Raw genomic sequence first — 22,609 nt, 5'->3', positions numbered from 1 at the left:
CCATTAAATTATATAAAGAGTGAGGTAATTTTACAGATAGGAGGAAATGAGGCAGTTTTTCCCAGCTTTTTGTCTTTTCTTTTTAATATAGAAGCACTAACATTTTTATTCTCGCCCCTCTTTTCAGTTAGCTGTATGTAGGATTTAGCCTCTTAGAATAAAACTTCTACTGTAAAATTAAAAGCTTGGGCCAGGTGATCCTAAGGTCCCTGCTCATTTCCTTTACCCTCATGCTGATGATAACCCTTTGTTCATCCATCGTCCTCTGATGTCTCATAATAGTCTTGCTTTACTGAATTGAAAGCATTTGGCTTTTCGAAGTTTGTAGATTTTGCATTAAGTAACATCCTTCCCGTTACCTTAGAATGGTCCATTCCCCTTTTTCACCTTGTTCAGCTAAAGGGGCCAGATATTTGATCCTGAATAATGAGTAGGAAGTTCTCTTAGTATGCCCAGCCCATTCATAACAGGCTATCTTCATATTATCTCTGCCCCCTTGAAGCATGTAAGTTTTAATTCAAAGAAGAGATCAAACTAGTAAATAATAGCAGGTTGTCTATTCACAGATTATAATAAGTTAAAAAGAAGAGAAAAGTGTATTAAGCAGTGGAGTCTGGTTAAAAAAAAAATAAACTATTGGCTCAGAGACAGAGAATTTGGTTCTAGCATAGTGGGTGTGTCATGTAGAATTTATATTTCAGTTTGTTTAACCATAAAACTGAGACAGGCCACCTGTCCATCCACTTTTCAGGAATTATTCTGCATTCCTGTGAGAGAGTGACTAATTGATGGGATTTTATAGTTATGCCCCAGGCCCTGAAATCTAGTCCTTGAAAGGGGACTGAACTATTGACCAGGGATCCCTAGTGGAGAGCCGGTAAAGACAATTCAGTCTAGTGCTTTCTTTCCAGTATGTTCTAATTCTGTATTGAAAGATTTTTCCAACAAAAATTTTAAAGAAGTCTGAATTTTCTTAGCATCATTCATTCCATTCACTTTTTATTCAACAGGTATTTACTGAGCACAGTTCCTGCTCTCATGAAACACACAGTCTGGCAGGGAGAAGGATATTTAAGAAGTACATGCAAATAAATAGTTAGAAATTGCGGCACACCCTGCCCAGAGCAGCAGGTGTGACAGATACTGATGGGGGCAGTGAGATGAGATCAAGGTGTCCAACTTTAGATTGAGTGGGTCAAAGAATGTTTCTCTAAAACAGTGATATTTAGTCTGAGAATTAAAGGATAAGAAGGAAGACCGCCAGGGGAAGACCATTCTAAAGAGCACGCTTGAAGGCCCAATGTGGGAAAGAGCTGGAGAGAAGTGGATAACGGCCAGGTCATTGAAACTTACAGGCTGTGCAGAAAAGGAGATGAGATCTTTTTCTGAGAGTATTGAGAGGTCGTTGAAGGTTTTCAAACTCCGGCATGTCTTCACTTCATTTACATTGAAGAAAATGATCTGACTGCTGAGTAAAATGAAGAGAGAAGTAAAAGTAGACAGAACAATTGGAGGGCCTTTCTCAGGTGCTGGCGCAGCCTTTCGATTGCCCCCCCGCCACACACAGTTGGCAGGAGACTTGTTTGCATGTGTGCTCACTGAAATATCTAAGTGCATCCTAAGAATACATAAGTAGAAGTTTTAATATTTGCCTACACATGCTCTAAGTATACGCAAACTCATTTTGCAGACTACTAGTCCAGATCAGTGCTTCTTAGTGGGGGCAGTTTTCTCCCGAGGGGAAACTTGTCAAAGTCTGTAGACATTTTGGGGCATCAAAGTTATGGAAGTGCTGCTTGTAGAGACCAAGGATGCCCTTAAATTTCCTACAGTGCACAGGACAGCCCTTCCTCATGATTTATCTAATCTATGATATCATCGTAGACTAAGATTTAGAAACCCCAATACAAACAGAGATTAAAGTTAGGGTCATGATCATGATTTAAAGGGCAGGTAGATGCAGTCAAGATCTATTATGGAGATTAGATGGATTTCAAACTTCTCATTAGTTAGAAATATTTAGAAAATCCCAAGTATAAATATGAGGTATCACATAATACATGAATTATAGCTTTTTTTTTTTTTTAGAGAATTGGGGATAATTTTTTTAGATATTGGGAATAATACTTAATCTTTTATTATCATCTTAATGTTTGGTACAGAAGTTGTGTGGTGGACTATTTTGAAGGATTTTTTTTTTTTTTTTCACATTGATGAACAAGATAGGATTTTTGGCTGGGAGGACGAAAAGATAAAATCAAGGATATGATGTAGGTACTTACGTAATCATTTTAAATGTAACCATATAAAAATATAAGAACCCTTCTAAGCTCATGAGTGGGAAAACAAAACAGCCAGCCAGCCAGCTGGCTAGATTTGACCCATGGGCTGTAGTTTGTTAAACCCTTCTCTAAACAAATCATATTAAGGCATAATAGCTGGAATATGGTGTAGGTATTTGAAACAAAACTGTATTCAAAGGTGTCGAATCTGTCTATAGAGTATATAATCTCTTTCTTTAACTATTTGCCTGCAGGTGTGGAGTGGTGGGGGGAACCTTCATATTCATGAAAGAGAAAAGAAAGTATTTCAGCTTGTGTTCGTACTGGGTGATTAACCTGTATACATTTAAAATCTTTACTTATTTGTCCTTGGCTGACTATAGGTTTCCCCTGATTGAAGTCTGGTTTTTAAAACTTGATAAGCTACTGCCCTCTTGTGGGAAGCCCGTGTCACCATGGAGCTTTGTTGCCTTTCTTTGCTCTCTGATAGACACAGCTGCTGCTGCTGACTGCAGATGATCTCTGGAGAAGACGCCGTGATGCTCCATTCTAACTCTAACGGTTAACTAATCATTGTGGTGGCTTCTTCACGTTATTGACGGCTATCACACGTGTACAAAAGGAGTAGAACAAGTGTACTTCGGAACTTCCCTCTTTTTTGCAGCCGTCTTGTTTGGCACTTCTTACAGACCACCTTTCACACCTGGTTTTGCACACATATAGAAAAGATCTATGTTTTATTTAACTCTTCCTGGGTCACGAAGATCTAGAGAAGGGATAGGCTACCCACTCCAATATTCTTGGGCTTCCCTTGTGGCTCAGCTGGTAAAGAATCCACCTGCAATGGGGGAGACCTGGGTTTGATCCCAGGGTTGGGAAGATCCCCTGGAGAAGGGAAAGGCTACCTACTCCAGTATTCTGGCCTAGAGAATTCCATGGACTCTAGTCCTTGGGGTCACAAAGAGTTGGACACGACTGAGCAACTTTGACTTTGACTTTCGCTTTTTCAGTTTTACAGAACAAGTGAAATTTTGAAGGCAGATTCAGAAGTATGAGTAAATAGTTAAATGCTACTAAGTGATGTCTGACTCCGCATCCCCATGGACTGGAGCCCTCCAGGGTCCTCTGTTCGTGAAATTCTCCAAGTAAGAATACTGGAGTGGGCTGCCATTTCCTTCTCCAGGGAATCTTCCTGACCTGGGGATGGAACTCTGCGTTGCAGGCAGATTCTTTACCATCTGAGCCATCAGGGAAGCCAAGATTTTACAAATCAAAAATTTTATGCTTTTCCAATAGCTCTTGGAGTAGAGTTTTTCTTTTACTTTTCAGTTTTGAAAAAATTATAGAAATTGCAGGCAGTTGCAGAGATAATACAGAAAGATCCCATGTGCTCTTCACCCATTTTCCCCATGGTTAGATCTTATGAAATTAAAGTACAGCATCAGAATGGAAATTGGCAATTAGTACAGTGTCTGTGTATAGTTAGGACTAGAGATCTCTTCAAGAAAATTGGAGATATCAAGGGACTCTTTCATGCAAGGATAAGCAAAATAAAGGACAGAAACAATGGACCTAACAGAAGCAGAAGAGATTAAGAAGAGGTGGCAATAATACAAAGAAGAGATTTACAAGAGAGGTCTTAATGACCTGGATAAGCATGATGGTATGGTCACTCACGCATCGTGGAGTATGAAGTCAAGTGAGCCTTAGGAAGCATTACTACAAACAAAGCTAATGGAGGTGACGAAATTCCAGCTGAGCTATTTAAAATTCTAAAGGAATTTAACAGCATGCTGTTAATGTGCTACACTCAATGCTTCAGCAAATTTGGAAAACTCGGCAGTGGCCACAGGACTGGAAAAGGTCCAGTTTTCATTACAATCCCGAAGAAGGACAATGCAATGACTGTTCAAACTATTGTACAATTGTGCTTATTTCATGTGCTAGCAAGGTGAAGGTAAAGTCACTCAGTCGTGTCCGACTCTTTGCGACCCCGTGGACTGTAACCTACTAGGCTTCTCTGTCCATGGCATTCTCCAGGCAAGAATACTGGAGTGGATTGCCATTTCCTTCTCCAGGGGATCTTCCCGACCCAGGGATTGAACCCGGGTCTCAAAGTAATGTTCAAAATCCTTCAAGCTAGGCTGTAGCAGTTTGTGAACCAAGAACCTGCAGATGTACAAGCTGGGTTTAGGAAAGGCGGAGGAACCAGAGATCAAATTGCCTACATTCATTGGGTCATGAAGAAACCAAGGGAATTCCAGAAAAACACCCACTTCTGCTTCATTGACTATGCTAAAGCCTTTGAATGTGTGGATCACAACAAACTGGAAAATTCTTTAAGAGATGGAGTACCAGACTACCTTACATGTCTCCTGAGAAACCTATATGCAGGTCAAGAAGCAGCAGTTGGAACTGGACATGGAACAACTGACTGCTTCAAAATTGGAAAAGATGTACAATAAAGCTGTATTTTGTCACCCTGCTTATTTAACTTATATGCAGAGTACATCATGCAAAGTGCCAGACTGGATGAATCACAAGCTGGAATCAAGATTAACCTCAAATACACAGATAATATCACTCTAATGGCAGAAAGTGAAGAGGTACAAAGAACTTCTTGATGAGGGTCAAAAAGGAGAGTGAAAAAGCTGGCTTGAAACTTAGTATTCAAAAAACTAAGATCATGGCATCTGGTCCCATCACTTCATGGCAAATAGAAATGGAAAAAGTGGCAGATTTCATTTTCTTGCACTCCAAAATCACTGCAGATAGTGACTGCAGCCACAAAATTAAAAGATACTTCCTCCTTGGAAGAAAAGCTATGACAAACCTAGACAGTGTGTTAAAAAGCAGAGACATCACTTTGCTGACTTTGTTTTGAGACAGTTGTATAAATAGAATCATATAATATGTAAGCATTTGAGATTGCTTTTCATTCAGCATAATGGTCTTGAAATATTATGTATTAATAATTTGCTCCTATTTTAATGCTGAGTAGTACTCTATGGTTATACCACAGTTTAGCTATGCCTCACAAATTTTAATAAGCTGCATTTTCAGTGTGTTTTTTAATTTTTCACTTCAGGCTTCTTTGACCCATAGGTTATTTAGAAGTATATTGCTTAGTTTCCAAATGTTTGGAGAATTTCCTGTTATCTTTTATTATTGATTTAATTGTGGTTGGAGACACATTTGATATGATTTCAGTACTTTTAAATTTGTCAAGGTTTACTTTATGGCCCATGATATGGTCTATCTTAGTATATGCTGGAAGAATGGGTGCTTGGAAAGAATGTATATTTGTCAGCGAGTACCCACTCCAGTGTTCTTGCCTGGAGAATCCCAGGGACGGGGGAGCCTGGTGGGCTGCCGTCTATGGGGTCGCACAGAGTCGGACACGACTGAAGTGACTTAGCAGCAGCAGCAGAATATTCTTTAAACGCCAATTAGTCCCTAATGGTTAATGCTGTTGTTGAATTCTTGTATACTCTTTTTAATTTCCTGTCTTTCAACTGTCGAGAGAGGGATATTGACATGTCCACCTGTAATTGTAGATTTGTCTTTTTCTCCTATCAGTTCTACCTGGGTTTGCTTCACATGTTTTATACCTTGATTGCTTGGTACACACATTTGGGATGGCTATGTCTTCTTGCTAGATTGACCCTTTGATCATTATGCAAACCTCCTCTCTGTCTCTGATATTTTTCTTTGCTCAGAAATCTATTTTAATTGATGTTAATATAGCCATTCCTGTTTGCTTTTGTTTAAACAGCTTTATTGAGATATAGCTCATTTACTGTACATTTACAGTACATTCATTTAAAATACACAGTCAATGGATTTTAGTATATTCACAGATGTGTGCACCCATTACCACAGTCAGTTTTAGAATGTTATCATACCTCAGAAGGGAATGCTGTGTCCTTTAGTTATTGTCCTGCTCCTTTCCTGTTGCACTCTATCTGCCCTCTCCCCAAGCAGCCCTAAGTAACTACTAAGTTTACTTTCTGTCTCTATAGTTTTGCCTATTTTGGACATTTTATATATATATATATATATATATATATATATATATATATATATATAAAATATGTAGGGGTTTTTATGATCAGCTTCTTCACTAAGCATAGTGTTTTCAGGATTCATCCATGTTATAGTATATATTAGTACTTCACTTTTTATGGCTGAATGATAGTCCATTGTATAGATATGTCACTAGTTCCATTAATTTCATTTCCATTCATTAGACTTCTGGGTTGTTTCTACCTATTTCTTATAAACAGCATGTAGTTAAGTCCTATTTTAATCCACCACCCCAATTTCTATCTTCATTGAATATTTTTGACTTATTTATACTTATTATATTATAATTCTTGATGTGTTCAGGCTTAAGCCTGCCATTTTATTACTTTCTGTTATCTGGTTTTTGTTTCTGTTTTCTTTTACTGCCTTCCTGAGAGTTATATGAACATTTTTAAAGACTTCTTATTTATTTATTGAGTGTATCTCTTTGTATAGCTTTTTTAGTGCTTGCTTTTGATATTTACTATCTGGCCCCTTACAGAAAAATTTTGCTGACTCAAGGTCTAGACTTAAGAAAATGAGGGAGAAAATGTTCATTGTCCAGAGTAAAATTAAAAGTATGTTATGTTTGTAGATATTAGGAATAGCACAAAAGTTGAGGAAGTTATCTTTCAGTGAGTCAACAAAAACATCACTCACATCATTGACAAGTGAAATTCCAGCATAGGTCTTTATTGTTCACTATTTCAGGTTTTTCTGACTTTGTTTTATTCTTTAAATGAAATAACATCCAACATTTGTGTTGGAATTTTACTCGTTCATCACTTGCTACCATAGGTTAAGTAAAATGAGTTCCATGAAAATCATAACACATTCTGTGAGAATCAGTGGCTAAGTGAAATTTATAATCAAGTATGTATTTTATTATTTGGAAATTGTGTGCTTCAGATCCTTTCTGTCAGTAAAATTTATAATAAACTTACATTGTTGGTTGAGAATGTAATTATTTCAAATAGGTAAGAGATAGAAACAGTCTAAATATCTGTTGATAGATGGATAAAGGATAGGTAGATGTATCATGTATGAGTACAGGAGTGTGTATTCACATATATGCATACTCACTTCCCCACCACCTCAAACCACTTCTTAATCATTTAACAGCACATCACTGTGAATTTTTAGAATAAAAGGTACCTACACTTTTAGTTTAATAATTTTAATTCAACAAACTGAACTGATAACAAGGAAATATTTTGCTCGTACCTTCCATTTCACTGTATTTATTATCTTTATGTGATGGTCTGTGAACTGCCCGCGGAGGTTGATTACCGCAGAATGACATTGCAAGTCTTATAGTTCAATGCTATAATTATATGAATACAATATTCCTTCTTCTGGGTATTGAGAAATTTTGCATCAGTAATCACTAAGAGAATGTTCACAATTAAGTTAAATCTTCTTGCTTTCCAATTATAAAAGATTTTGGTAGCATCTCACCTCTGTTTCATGTCATATTAACTTTGCAGAAAGTACACTAGAGTTTACCCTTGTTTATTCCCTTGAGAATGGTACAGGCGGTGAGCATAATGTCCATGTGTTTGATGGATTTTCTAAAATGGTCTTTCATAATCTGATGCAGGTCAGCAAGAAAGAGTCTAGTATTTTGACTGTAATATGTTTTAATATATATTTCTATTTGTAAAATCTTACTTAAGAATGTTGCTTTTAAATTATTCAGTGTTAGACTGTCTTCTCTGACCTGGTAGATACCTTTCAGTCTCCACTGTAGTACTAAACAGCTGTGTGTATATATAATATTCCCAAATGTTTTGTTTTTTTTTTGCATGTATGGCTTTCCCTGATGGATGTTTATTTGCAATATCTAATTCTAAATTTGTCTTAACTTTTCCCCCTTCAGTTTAATGAGTGGTGTTAAGAATAATGTTGGAAGAGGAATCAATGTTGCCTTGGTAAATGGTAAGAATAATTATTTTACTTTATGGGTATTGTAGATATAAAGGTATAGTGGTATATATGGCCCAAAATAAAATATACTCTTATATCAAGAGATCAGGTAAGAAAGAGTCAAGGTTGACATTAAAGCTCTCCCCCCACCTTCCCACAACATCAGCTATGAATAGAGATGAGACACTGCATTTCAGTGTTTGCATCATGTTCTCTTGGAAGCATCCAACTTGCTGTACAGTGTATAGAGAGCCTCCCGTGAGATTGTCAGGATACAACATTGTCTAACAATTGATGAGTTCTTGCTGCAGATATTAGGATCCTAACATAATATATCAGAATGATCTCTGTTCATTTCCAAGGCAAACCATTGAGTATCATGGTAAACCAAGTCTATGCCCTGATCAGTAACACTGAAAAAGCTGAAACTGAATGGTTCTATGAAGACCTACAAGACCTTTTAGAACTAACACCCAAAAAAGGTGTCCTTTTCATTATAGAGGACTGGAATGCAAAAGTAGGAAGTCAAGAAACACCTGGAATAACAGGCAAATTTGGCCTTGGAGTACAAAATAAAGCAGGGCAAAGGCTAATAGCGTTTTGCCAAGAGCACACACAGGTCATAGCAAACACCCTCTTCCAATACCACAAGAGAAGACTCTACACATGGACATCACCAGATAGTCAACACCAAAATCAGACTCATTATATTCTTTGCAGCCAAAGATGGAGAAGCTCTATATAGTCAGCAAAAACAAGACTAGGAGCTGACTGTAGCTCAGATCATGAACTCCTTATTGCCAAATTCAGACTTAAAGAAAATGGGGAAAACCACTAGACCATTCAGGTATGACCTAAATCAAATCCCTTATGATTATACAGTGGAAGTGAGAAATAGATTTAAGGGACTAGATCTGATAGACAGAGTGCCTGATGAACTCTGGACAAGAGGTTTGTGACAATGTTCAGGAGACAGGAATCAAACCATCCCCAAGAAAAAGAAATGCAAAAAAGCAAAATGGCTGTCAAAAGAGGCAGTACAAATGGCTGTGAGAAGAAGAGAAGCAAAAAGCAAAGGAGAAAAGGAAAGATATACCCATTTGAATGCAGAGTTCCAAAGAATAGCAAGAAGAGATAAGAAAGCCTTCCTCAGTGATCAGTGCAAAGAAATAGAGGAAAACAAGAGAAAGGGAAAGACTAGAGATCTCTTCAAGAAAATTAGAGATACCAAGGGAACATTTCAGGCAAAGACAGGCCCAATAAAGAACAGAAATGGTATGGACCTAACAGAAACAGAAGAAATTAAGAAGAGGTGGCAAGAATACACAGAAGAACTGTACAAAAAAGATCTTCACGACCCAGATGATCACAATGGTGTGATCACTCACCCAGAGCCAGACATCCTGGAATGTGAAGTAAAATGGGCCTTAGAAAGCATCACTGTGAACAAAGCTAGTGGAGGTGATGGGATTCCAGTTGAGCTATTTCAAATCCTAAAAGACAATGCTGTGAAAGTGATGCAGTCAATATGCCAGCAAATTTGGAAAACTCAGCAGTGGCCACAGGACTGGAAAAGGTCAGATTTCATTTCAATCCCAAAGAAAGTCAGTGCCTAAGAATGCTCCAACTACCGCACAATTTCACCCATCTCTCATGCTAGTAAAATAATGCTCAAAATTCTCCAAGCCAGGCTTCAGCAATACATGAACCATGCGTGAATTTCTGGATGTTCAAACTGGTTTTAGAAAAGGCAAAGGAACCAGAGATCAAATTGCCAACATCCGCTGGATCATCAGAAAAACGTGAGTTCCAGAAAAACATCTATTTCTGCTTTATTGCCTATGCCAAAGCCTTTGGCTATGTGGATCACAATAAACTCTGGAAAATTCTAAAAGAGATGGGAATACCAGGCCACCAGACCTGCCTCTCGAGTAATCTGTGTGCAGCTTAGGAAGCAACAGTTAGAAGTGGACATGGAACAACAGACTGGTTACAAATAGGAAAAGGAGTACATCAAGGCTGTATATTATCACCCTGCTTATTTAACTTGGAGAAGGCAATGACAACCCACTCCAGTACTCTTGCCTGGCAAATCCCATGGACGGAGGACCCTGGAAGGCTGCAGTCCATGGGGTCGCTAGGAGTTGGACACAACTAAGTGACTTCACTTTCACTTTTCACTTTGATGCATTGGAGAAGGAAATGGCAACCCACTCCAGTGTTCTTGCCTGGAGAATCCCAGGGACAGGGAAGCCTGGTGGGCTGCCGTCTCTGGGGTCGCACAGAGTCGGACACGACTGAAGCGACTTAGCAGCAGCAGCTTATTTAACTTCCATGAAGAGTACATCATGAGAAATGATGGGCTGGATGAAGCACAAGCTGGAATCAAGATTGCTGGGAGAAATATCAATAACCTCAGATATGCAGATGACACCACCCTTATGGCAGAAAGTGAAGAAGAACTAAAGAGCCTCTTGATGAAAGTGAAAGAGGGGAGTGAAAAAGTTGGCTTAAAGCTCAACACTCAGAAAACAAAGATCATGGCATCCGGTCCCATCACTTCATGGCAAATAGATGGGAAAACACTGGCTGAATTTATTTTGCGGGGCTCCAAAATCACTGTAGATGGTGATTACAGCCATGAAATTAAAAGACACTTACTCTTTGGAAGGAAAGTTATGATCAACCTAGATAGCATATTATAAAGCATAGATGTTACTTTGCCAACAAAGGTCTGTATAGACAGGCCTGTGGTTTTTCCAGTAGTTATGTATGGATGTGAGAGTTGGACTATAAAGAAAGCTGAGCACCAAAGGATTGATGCTTTTGAACTATGGTGTTGGAGAAGAACGTTGAGAGTCCTTTGGACTGCAAGGAGATCCAGCCCGTCCATCCTTAAGGAGATCAGTCCTGCGTGTTCGATGGAAAGACTGATGTTGAAGCTGAAACTCTAGTACTTTCGCCACCTGATGCAAAGAGCTGACTCATTTGAAAAGACCCTGATGCTGGGAAAGATAGAAGGCAGGAGGAGAAGGGGACGACAGATAATGAGATGGTTGGATGGTATCACCGACTCAATGGACATGAGTTTGAGTAAACTCCAGGAGTTCATGATGGACAGGGAGGCCTGGTGTGCTGCGGTCCATGGGGTTGCAGAGTCAGACACGACTGAGCAACTGATGAACTGAATGTGACAGACTGACATGAATGCGGGTATATAAACTTGACAGAAGGTGGTGACTATTTCATATAGTGGGGGGCTGAATGAAGAGTCAGAGTCAGTTGTAATTTTTCAGTATTGTCCACACTGAATCTTGAACATCTCAAGTGTTCTTGAAAAATCACATCTGAATATATGAACCTGTGAAATGAGACCCAGCTGCATACTTCTCTTTTTGGCACAGTCACCCTCTGAAACTGTGTAGGGAGAATAGAATCCACACCCACCTTCTCTAGTTCATACTGTAGGAAAATAATTTCTATAGCTTTCACAATGAGAAAGATATTTTTGTTTCTAGTTTCTGCATTTTCCTATGTAAAAAAGATTCTATGCATATTTGTCCCATTGATAGCGAAAAAAAAACGTTTTAAAAAGAAATTAAATACAATTTTTTTTGCAAGATTGTTTTAATAGAAAATAGCGTGGATTCATTTGTTTTTGGTTTTTTTAAGGTTTTTGTATTTGTGGGTAATTTTTAAATAAGGGAAGATGGTAACACATAAGGATGAAAAATCTGTAAGTTTGAATTTGAATTGTCTAAAGTCAGTAGTAATTTCTGTTTGCTACTCTTCAACTTACAAAACTAATGAGAAAGTCCTATTCAAAAATTACCCTTTTAGAAAAAAATTTTAGATGCATGCAATTCAAATTTTAAGTATTTGTCATAATAATTCTCTGCTAATGGATTCACATTGGACAAGATCCTATGTCTTATACAATGTAGAGTATATTTCAGTTGCATAATTTGCTATGAATTCAATCTCTTTTAGGCAAAACAGGAGAACTAATAGACACCAGATATTTTGACATGTGGGGAGGAAGTAAGTATGAATTACGTGTTAACTGTTCTGTTGCTTGCACTAAATCATACCAATATAATGTAGTGCATTGATGAGAAAATAATGGTACTATTTTGTTTTCATTTTGTTTCTTTTCACTGAATGTCCAGCTCATATTTAAATGATTGGTCATACTGCATACATTTTGCTTTTTTATAAAAATTGTTGGTGATGTGTAATTAAGAGCAGTGATAATCACACTTGAGATTTGTTAAAGTCTGAGTCCTGTTTTCTGCAGGAAAACTAATTCAAAGCTTTAGGCTGCTTTGGGTTTCTGTCTGAAATTTCTGAAAAAAAAAAAAAAGAATAAGTAATTTGAAGAAGGGCTTAACCAGTGTAATCGTGTTTACCTTACTGACTTGATTTTTTTGCATAAAATTTTCAATCTCACAACTAAGTTCATAACGAGGATGATTATTCAAATAGATGATTATTTGAGAGAAGGAGTAGAATTTTCTTTCCAGTTTATTGTACTTAGAGCACTCCACAGACGATCTTCCTAATTTGGCAGTTCCAAGGAGCAGGTGGAAATTAGTCACCAGCCTGCAGAGGGAAGGACCTGGCACCTCAAAGAAATGGTGCCTGAAAGAGAGAGACTTCTTCCTCAAGTCTAAAGGAAGGCCAACACTGATTTAACTGTTGATTCTTTTCTAAGTTGAGGCTCTCCCCTGCACCTCCTCATCCACTTTATGAATTCCCTGGAAGCCAGCAGTTGTTAGGCTTCCCAATTTTATCTTGTTCTCAGACTATTGAGCCTTTCTAATATTTCTTCAGCCTGTAATGAGATGCCATGTATCATTTATTTTTTAAATGAGATCAGAACTTTTTATGTTGTCAAAATGTATATCAACTTAAAATGTGCCATCAGTTTTAGATTCTAAAGGAATAATTGGTTCTACCAAAATTTATCACATGGAAAACCTCTTATAAAACTGTTGTTGAAATCACTCATGTGACCAGAAGCTCTGGTATTTCATCTCAGGTCAGCAAACTACTGCTGAAAATACCCCTCAAATTTAGAAGTAGTTGCCATCTTTGGATTTAAATGGAAGTGATTTGTTAGCTGCTCTGTTACATTTTTTTTCTGAATTAAAAATGCTATTATTTTAAGATAGAATCCAGTTTTAGAGAAATCTTTGGAATCTTTGCTGTGGAAAGAAACTGAATAGTTTTGAAGTCGTATTAAACTTGGGCATTTAGGAATCTGACATTGTAAGGAGTTCAAGATGTAGAATGATTTGTATTGATAGTTCCCAATCAACCTCTTTGGTATCACTAGTTTATAGTCACTGACATGGTTTAATCCTTTGTGAATCTTAATACTTAAGCAGATGAAGCAGGTAATGACTGCAGTATTTGCCTTAATTAGTTTGACTTTTAGTGATAACTAGCTTACATTTCTTCGCCTAGTTTATAGTAAGTAGATATTCCCAGAAGATTCCTTAAATCACTCTGGATGTATGTACACTTGTCCCGCAGTATCTGCACGGTACTGGTTCCAGGACCCTCTACAGATAGCCCGTAATCTTCAGGTGCTCAAGTTCCGTAATTGGCCCTCCATACCTGCAGTTCTGCATCCTTGGATTCAACTAAATGAGGATCACATAGTACTGTAGGATTTATTGAAAACAAATCTGTGTATAAATGGACTCCTGAGCTCAAACCTCTGTTGTTCAAGGGTCAGCTGTGCACATATTTATATTATTTTTTCAAATTATAGATCCTTTTGTGCACTAAATAAAAGTTCTCTTTTTTAGAAAAGTATCTGTGCAAACAACTTTACATATACTCAGAAGTCCATGAGCCTTTCTCCTGTCTCCTAAATTTCTTACTTGAAATCACATCATACTTTAATATGCTATGGATTTTTCATTTAGCCCCTGGAATATCAGTATGAAACACACACAGGGTGAATCAAAATTGGGAAATTTTAAGTTGATGTGAAACTTAATTTTTATCCTGTTCATAAGATTTGTCTTTCTTTTGGTTTCTCTACATCAGAAATTATCAGTTTACAAACACTTCATTTTTTGTACTGTTAAGTTCTAAGAGGTTATCATGATGGTTAGTCATTTAAAAAAAAACAAAACACTTAACCCTTTCTGTTTTTTTTCAGATGTGGCCCCATTTATTGAGTTTCTGAAGGCCATACAAGATGGAACAATAGTCTTAATGGGAACATATGATGATGGAGCAACCAAGTATGTAAATTTCAAAATTTACACAACTTTGTAGATCTATAATTTATAATAACATAAGCAATACATTTTCAATGAAAAAATTTATAAAACAGTCAAGTAATCCAACTTTCAGATAAACACTGTTAACTTTGTAAAATTTTTCTTTCTGTGTATTTATCATTCATCTATGATTGTGAAATTAGAGTCACATTGTACATAAAGTTTGTTACACTCTTTTATGTTCTGTTTTTAACAATTGTAAATTGTTTTCTCTGACAATAATATTCTTCAGTACCATTTTCTTACGGCATTTCCCAAAGTGTGTCTGTCCTGTGAAACCCCAGTCCTTTAAAACTGTAATGGCTCTTCTAATCTTTTATCATGGTAAGTTTCTAGGTCATTTTACCCTCCTGGTTGCATTTCTTGGGCGTTCTCTAGGTGATCACTGTCCCTCTTAAAATGAAGCCCCAAGTTGGACATAGTGTTCCCGAAGTGGTCTGGCCAGTACAGGGTACAGTGGAGGTGCTCACTCACCGTGTTTGAGAAATTACGGTTACTGTTCATGAAGACTAGCGTTGCATTCACGTTCTTTAGGGAGTCACGTCACAGTGTTTGTCAACTTAAAGTCTCAGATCTCTTCATTTGCTCTCAGAGGGTTGTTTTTTTTTTTTTTTTTTTTAAATCACTGACAAGTCTGGTCTTTCTCCCCATTCAGAACTTGGTTTTGTTTAATGTGAATGAGGACTTTATATATCCTCGTTAAATTTAATTTTGCTGTTATTGGCCCACTTGGTCTTGATGCTGACATATGTCCTGTGAGATTTCCATTGTCTAGGCTTTGTACTCTCTCCAGAGTCATTCATATTTCTAAATCTAAGTCAGCAATGATAAACATGTTGACTACAGGCAGTGTGCCACCAACTGGAGACCATTTCTAAGGGATTCATCTATTAATCAGCTGCAGAAACTACTTTTCCATTTCCAGTGTACTCTAATAATCATACTGTCCAGTTGCTGTTTAATTATTTAATTTTCTGAGACTGTCAGATGCCTGCTTGAAATTCGTGGATGATGCTAATTATAATACCCTGGCTTACTGCCCCAAAACTGCTTTTAAAGTTGAAAGTATGAGATGATGTTTACTTGGCTTTATTAATCCAGCCGCCTTCCTACTACTCTTTCTCTTTATTTTCTTATTCTTTCTTTAATACTCACAGGACCTCCTTCTTGTAATCCTTTCTAAAATTTTGCTGGGAGTTAGATTTAGTTTTATCGAACTATTGTTTTAAAAAATTTCCTTATTTTTTTTAAAAACTGGAATATTTAACTTTTAACGTCTTAACTTCTTCACTTTCCATGATGCTTCTAAAATAACTGACGTTACCTTGAAGATTATATTAACAAGTTCCTTAAGAATTTAAGTGTGTGACATGTGGGCCTCGAGGCTTGAATATAAAGTAGTTAATATGGACATTCCTCAGCCACTGTTCCCTTTTTATGTTGATCAAAGAGTGTTTGCCTCCCTGGAAAAGACAGTTGTGTTTTGATCTTGATATCCTATCATTCTTCCTGAAACAGTGGATCCCTTCATTATTTATACTTAGTAGCAAAATTTCTCTCTGTGGCCTTTAGTAATTTTATGAACCCCATCTCATTTTGAGCACTCAGGTCTTCCTGGTAGTAGTATTAAAAGTGTTGTCATTAGCAACATGGTTTGCCTTGTATTTTTGCACACTTCCTTTTCTTAATCTGAACCCATCATGGGATAGATGTGGACTCTGGCAGTTCAAACCCAGGTTGTTCCAGGGTCAGTTATATATCTCCACTGCATCTCACACTGCACTGTCTTTTAAAGAAATGGGATATTTTGACATCTGCTATATGAAGCACTCAAAATATTGGCTGTGTAGCATGGTTTTCAACTTTTCTTTGAGCCATGAAATCATCTTTTACTTAGATACATAGAAGATAGCGAAAAGGAATAATAAAACCTCTCAAATTCTACATAAGCAGATTAGAAAACTTCAGAAATTGTTGAGGAAGTTGTCTTGTTATAAACTTGTAGTTATCTAGACACAGGGACATGTGGCATGGGTACCCAAGCCCACCCCAGGTTTGATTATTCACTGGGAGGAATCCAGGACTCAGCTTATAGACCTGCTCACTCAGGGCTATGATTTGTTACAGTAAAATGATGCAAAGCAGAATCCGCAAAGGGCAGCAAGTTCAGAGCGGAGTCTGGAGGGAACCAGGGCACCAGGCCTGAGTTTCCAAGAGTCCTCTCCCAAGTGGAGTGACACAGAACATGCTTAATTCCTCTAGCAACAGATTGTGACAACACTGGGACGTGCTGTCCACCAGGGAAGCTTATTAGAGCTCATGGCCCAGGGTTTTTACTGGGAACTGGTCGTGAGGCACCATCTGCCTTATACATCCCCAAATTCCAGATTCCCAGCCAGAAAGTAGATGTTTGGCATAAACTACTTTGTTTGCACAGTTTAGACACATGAGAGCCATCCTGATCAGTTCTGGGAATGGACGGACCCTCCCCAAATCCAAGCTTCCAGAGCCAGCCAAGGACCAGTCTTGCTCTTAGGCCTTTCTAAGCCCTGCTGTAGTAATCCTTTTCTGCTTAGGACCTCAAGGTATTCTCAAAGGAAAGTAAGGAAAGATGAGCAGAATCAAAATGGAAAGCTTAGTTTCACGTTGCTGCTCGATTGGTTAGTTTATTCATGCAGATCAAAACAATTTCTGAAATTTGAAATCCAGAAGGAAAAGACTACCCTTCATTATATTTCTTAATTGTAAAAATTTTTAGATAAGAAAAAATTGCATGTACTTCTGGCATGGGGCCACGCCTGCATTTGGATAACCACCTACTGTGAAGGCATTTTTTGTGTATAAAGCAATCTCTTGGCATTTGTAAACCTAACATTCAGCTATTTACAAGCAGCCCTGAAGCCTGCACCCTGAGGTGCAATTTGTGATTTTTCTGAGATGTAACTGACTGAAGCCCATAGGCCTTTCTCCAGGAGGTTGTCACTAGGCTGCCCTAGTAAGCACGACCTCTGTTCTGCACCATTTATTCTAGATAAAGCAGCAAAACTCACTACTAGTACTGATGATACCAGTAAAATGTTCTAATTAAGGGGCCAGCAGTAGAACATTTGAATAAACTAAAGAGTGGAATGTAATAGTCTGCAGATCCATGACATACTAACACTGTTCAGAAACAAGAAAACAGTTCAGACAGTACTTTCAGGAGATGTCCATCTACTACAGAAATCGCTTACCAAGTAAGCAGATGAATGAAAGTGATAGCAATTCATGTAAGGATGATTACAAGAAACATAGCTACAGACCCACTTTGGGGAGAAAGCCAGACGCAAGTACGTGTAGTTGTGTGTGAAGGTGTCAGAATCTTCAGAAACAGACTTCACTGGTCCTTTTGCACAGCCATTTCATTTATTTTGATTTCCCTTGGTTATAAATGCATCACTTGATATAGTTATGAATCTGAAAGACTAAGTATTCCAGGGCTGCCCCTGATTTTCTCACTGATTCTTATGACCTTTCCCAGAAGGGCAGCAGTGTCCAAGCTGTGGTTAAAACAGATTCACTGCCCCCTGGAAGTGACTAATTGTGAAAGGCTAATGACATATGTAGCTCTGTCCTGTTCATGAAGCTTTTTTTTTTTTTAACATAAAGTATCCTGTTTATCTTCAGGTTAGTTACATGAGAACTGTCTTGCCAGTTTCAGATACTTCACATAAAATATTTAATGCCCTAAAAATATTTGAAAAACTTGAGTCATTTTGTGAACATTTGAAGTTAACAGAAAAAGTCAGGTCTCTGATAGTTGCATTTAGAATTGAGTATAAACTCATTGTATGTCATATAAAATTGTTTTTTAAATGTTATCAGTCCCAATCAGTAATCAGGACTTTCCTATTGATAAATGTGTTATTATCTCTTCAGGCAAAAATTACTGTTATGAAGTAGATATAAGTAAACATAGTGTTAGAAACATCCAAATTTCTATTAGCACTTACCTTAATTCTACTCAAATGTAATTTATAAAGAGTTTAGTGGAGATTCAAAGTGATTTTTAATTTTACGAAGATGTTGACTATTTAAGAGCTTGTATTAACCTGAATAGGTACCTACTGACAAAAAATGACAGTTTCCCACTTTTATTTGATAGAATGTAGATGAAAATGAACTGTTGTGAAATTAAGACACATAAAAGGTACTTCTAAATAGCATAAGCTAGAAATTTATTTGCTAGATTTTGTAACTTTCATCATTAAAGAATTCAAATAGTAGGAATGTTACTCTGATAAAATTTATTTTTTTATGTTCTCTTATTTAAGCCAGGGTTTTCTCATTTATTTCATGGTTGTATGTTAAATATTGTAAGTGTATCAGTATTCCTTAGACCACATACAGTATACCACATTTACTGTATCATTCTTTTTCTCTCTCTTCAAGACTCAATGATGAGGCCCGGCGGCTGATTGCTGAACTGGGGAGTACATCTATTACTCATCTTGGTTTCAGAGACAACTGGGTCTTCTGTGGAGGAAAAGGCATTAAGACAAAAAGCCCTTTTGAACAGGTTAGTGTCTCAGACTTCATAATTAATGGGCAACAGCAATTGTGTGAAACCATACAGTATGTATTCCTATCCCAGTTATTTGCAACTTAGATAAAGCAGACATTAAATGTGTTTCCATAATATGTTTCCATATTTTTCATAGGTTCCTGGCAATCAGTTATTTGGAATAATCATGACACTATTTTAATTTTAAAATTAAAAAAATTGTCCAATTCTACATGAAATTTTTTTCCCATGTGACAATACATTGGCCTATGATTACTTGTATCATAAGACCTTTAGGAAGTTGGTTATTAAAAATTTTAGCTGAACTTTTGATATTAGAATCAGTGAAGTACAGAAATACTTTAGAACTTAGTAGAATGTAAACTTACTTTTGACTTACAAAGGATCTTTAAAGACCATCTGTGGTGTTTTGTTCTTTCAGCTCTTCTTTGAAGGTCTGCCAGTGTATGCCAGACCCCAAGCATTGCTCATTTAATATCTTGAACACTAATTTATATGTTGATAGAAGTGTTACTGAAATGAGTATGCTTAATTATGTTATTGCAGATATGCAGTTTGCTAAAGTACTATACTGTGGTTGTGTTCCAACAGCACATAAAGAACAATAAGGACACAAATAAATATGAAGGATGGCCCGAAGTTGTAGAAATGGAAGGATGCATTCCCCAGAAGCAAGACTAACGTGGAGAAAACTGAAGGGAGCACACTTTCACTGTTAGTGGGAAAGCTCTACCAGAAAAACTACATGTAAATATTTTAAGAGCATGCAGCCATCTCGGTGTGTGCATGTCCATTATCTCTTTTGATATCAGGATTATTTATTGCTAACGTAAATAGCTGTCTTTGTAAATAGTTATCATCATAAGCAAATCACTGAACCATTTTCAAGCACATCTCTCTAATGGTACAATGTTCAGACCATGATGCTAATGGCATCTTTTAATTCTAAAAGCATACCAATGGATATCTGAACAGATATGAAAAATATATTGATATATATACTAGTCGCTGTGAAAATCTATCATGGAATGATATGGATTTTAGGGAGCAGACTTTGTTTTCTTTTACCTATATATATGTATATTGCCTTCTGATGATAGTATCTTTTAAATTAAAAAGATATTGGGCTAGTTGTGTGTGTAATGTTACTTTACAGTCTGACTCCCCTGTTGTATTTCTTTTCTTAGTCTTTCTCTTCCCTTCCCAAGAAACCTATAAATAAAATAAGAAAACATATCAAATACATGAAAAGCACAACAGAATTCTTTGTTTAATGTACACAGTACAAAGTAAATATATAAATGTAGATGGCATTCAGGACTGTAGTTTGATGGATTTTGTGTTAGCAGTGCGAATAACTTGATTTTGCATAAGCTATTCAGAGTGAGGCAGGAGAGGGCAACTCCCCAGAGCTGAGGAATCTGGCCAGGTCCCTTCCCCAGCCTTAGTAGGTAATTCAGGACAGCATATCAGTACAGTTAGAATCTTACTGGCCTAAGTTTTCCTTATTTAATTGTTCTCAGCCTTAACCAAGTGGTTTGGAAAGAGGCACACTTTAATGTCACAATGATTTTAGATTGTAAATCCAGAGATTCTGTATTTACTTTCATCTGACTTCCTGATAGTAATTTTTGTCTGAAAAGCAACAACGTATTTATTTATCAATAAAAAAGTCCTAATGAACTGATTGGGACTGATAACAGTTAAGAAATAATTTTATTTGATACACAGTGACTTCATACCCAATTCTACCTAAAAATATAAAATATCCAACTTTTTTGTTAACTTCAGATGTTCACAAAATGACTCAAGTTTCTTAAAATATTTTTAGGGCATTAAATATTATGTGTGAAGTATCTTAAACTGGAACATAAAAAATGTAATGAACAAACTGCCGCTCACAGTAAAAGGCAGCACTTCAATTTTGGATCTAAATTTTAGATGCCTTACATAAAGAAAAACTAAAAGTAGTATTTTTTATTTTGCTATAAACTGAGTTGGAAGTTATTAAATATCAATGAGTTTTGGGGTATTGTTTCTTCCCTCAAACTGAATGTAATTCATGAATCAATGCACCTTACATTCTAAGCAATTTTTGTAAACTTTTCAGATTTTTGGTGCTGATACGGTAAATCACTTTCAGCATGTGTATTTTAGCATTTCAAATACTTCCCATGATTCTGTAAATTTAAAAAAAATAGCTATTTTACAGTTCCAGGGATTGTGAAATAAGTATTGCTTTTTTTTTTTTTCTTCAAGTAATGAGAATAAATATTCTTGGTTTTGCATTTGTGATTTTTTTTTTAATTTCTTTTTGTATTATCTGGCAAAGTAATATACCTGCAGAACTTCACATTGAGGTTTTATTGTCCTGCTTAACATGCAAAATTTAAGTCATTCCTAAGGTTAAACACACTAATATCCTCAGGATATATCTTAACATGAATAGAATCTAAGTATCTAGATGACAAGACTTCTGTTTCAAGATAAGGACTAACATGATAGCTTTATAGAGGTGTGTAAAATGCCAAAAGATTGGTTATTTAATTGCTTTCATGCAGTTTGCTATTGTTTCAATTCTGTCTTGTATGGTTTATGTCAACATAACTTTGAAAGCAATAATTTTACTGTATTTTACTTTCAGATAAGTTTTAAAAATCAGCATTGTAAATGCAACAATGCTCATTTCGTGTTCAGAATTTTCATTAAAATCAGAAATTTGGCATTAACACTTTGGTCTTTTAAATGGTGTTTAAGGACTTATGGATGTATATTTTTTATTTGTAATCATAGATGCAGTCCCAAGAAAAGTTTATTATGATATGCCTGTTAAAATACAGCAAAGACAGTAGGAAAAAAAAGTGTTATCGGGGAAATTAAAGAAAAATTGAGCCAGAATCTTTATATTCCTGACTTTGATTAAAATTTATCATTGTTCTTTCTATGTTGTATTCATTTTCAAATGAATTATATGATATTTTGTAATTTTTTTGCCAGATGAAGCTCAATGCCTTTAGCCTGAGATGCACTTTATACTTAGTTTATACATATTATAAATAAATTGACCCCTCCAAAAAGATGATAGTTTCATTCAATTTCATTGACATGCCCCCTTTTTAAAAGAAAGAATGAGAAATGTGCTGTGTTCAGTTAAGAAAGCAGTTGAAAGTAAAAATGCATTTAGAGTATTTTAAAAAATGAACATGAAAGGGGAAAAATTGCTTGTGTTGATCAGGAAAAAGATTTGCCACTCAACCTCTTCAATTGGGCCTCCTCATGTAAACGAAGGGTTGTAGGATAAAGTACCAGAATTTACTTTTTCTTAAGCATTCCTCAGAAGCATTCCTTTGCTGTCTCTTCCCAGAGTGCCTCTTCTGTTGCATACCTGGTTTTTGGTCATTACATGTCAGTAGCTAGTTAATCTCTGTTTCCCTCAAAGCTCCCTTGATTTTTTTTAAATTTACTTATTTTTA

At 36.5% G+C, this 22,609-nt stretch overlaps 1 protein-coding gene across 3 annotated transcripts in view; it reads left to right on the top strand.

The window, feature by feature from the left end:
* The window catches only part of FAM3C (FAM3 metabolism regulating signaling molecule C), a 53,694-nt gene extending 31,485 nt beyond the window's left edge, over positions 1-22,209 (top strand). For all 3 annotated transcript variants that reach the window (XM_040259517.1, XM_040259519.1, XM_040259518.1), the window contains 5 exons: positions 8,227-8,285; positions 12,264-12,314; positions 14,449-14,533; positions 19,004-19,130; positions 19,728-22,209. In XM_040259517.1, coding sequence (XP_040115451.1) covers positions 8,227-8,285; positions 12,264-12,314; positions 14,449-14,533; positions 19,004-19,130; positions 19,728-19,817 — 412 coding nt within the window. In that variant the 3' untranslated portion in view covers positions 19,818-22,209. The remainder of the gene's footprint in view (positions 1-8,226; positions 8,286-12,263; positions 12,315-14,448; positions 14,534-19,003; positions 19,131-19,727) is intronic.
* Positions 22,210-22,609: the final 400 nt, after the last annotated feature.

This window comes from Oryx dammah, unplaced genomic scaffold, assembly GCF_014754425.2.
Source record: "Oryx dammah isolate SB20612 unplaced genomic scaffold, SCBI_Odam_1.1 HiC_scaffold_18, whole genome shotgun sequence".
NCBI lineage: Eukaryota > Metazoa > Chordata > Mammalia > Artiodactyla > Bovidae > Oryx > Oryx dammah.
Note: the sequence above shows the minus strand (reverse complement) of the source record. Positions and strands in the feature narration are given on the sequence as shown.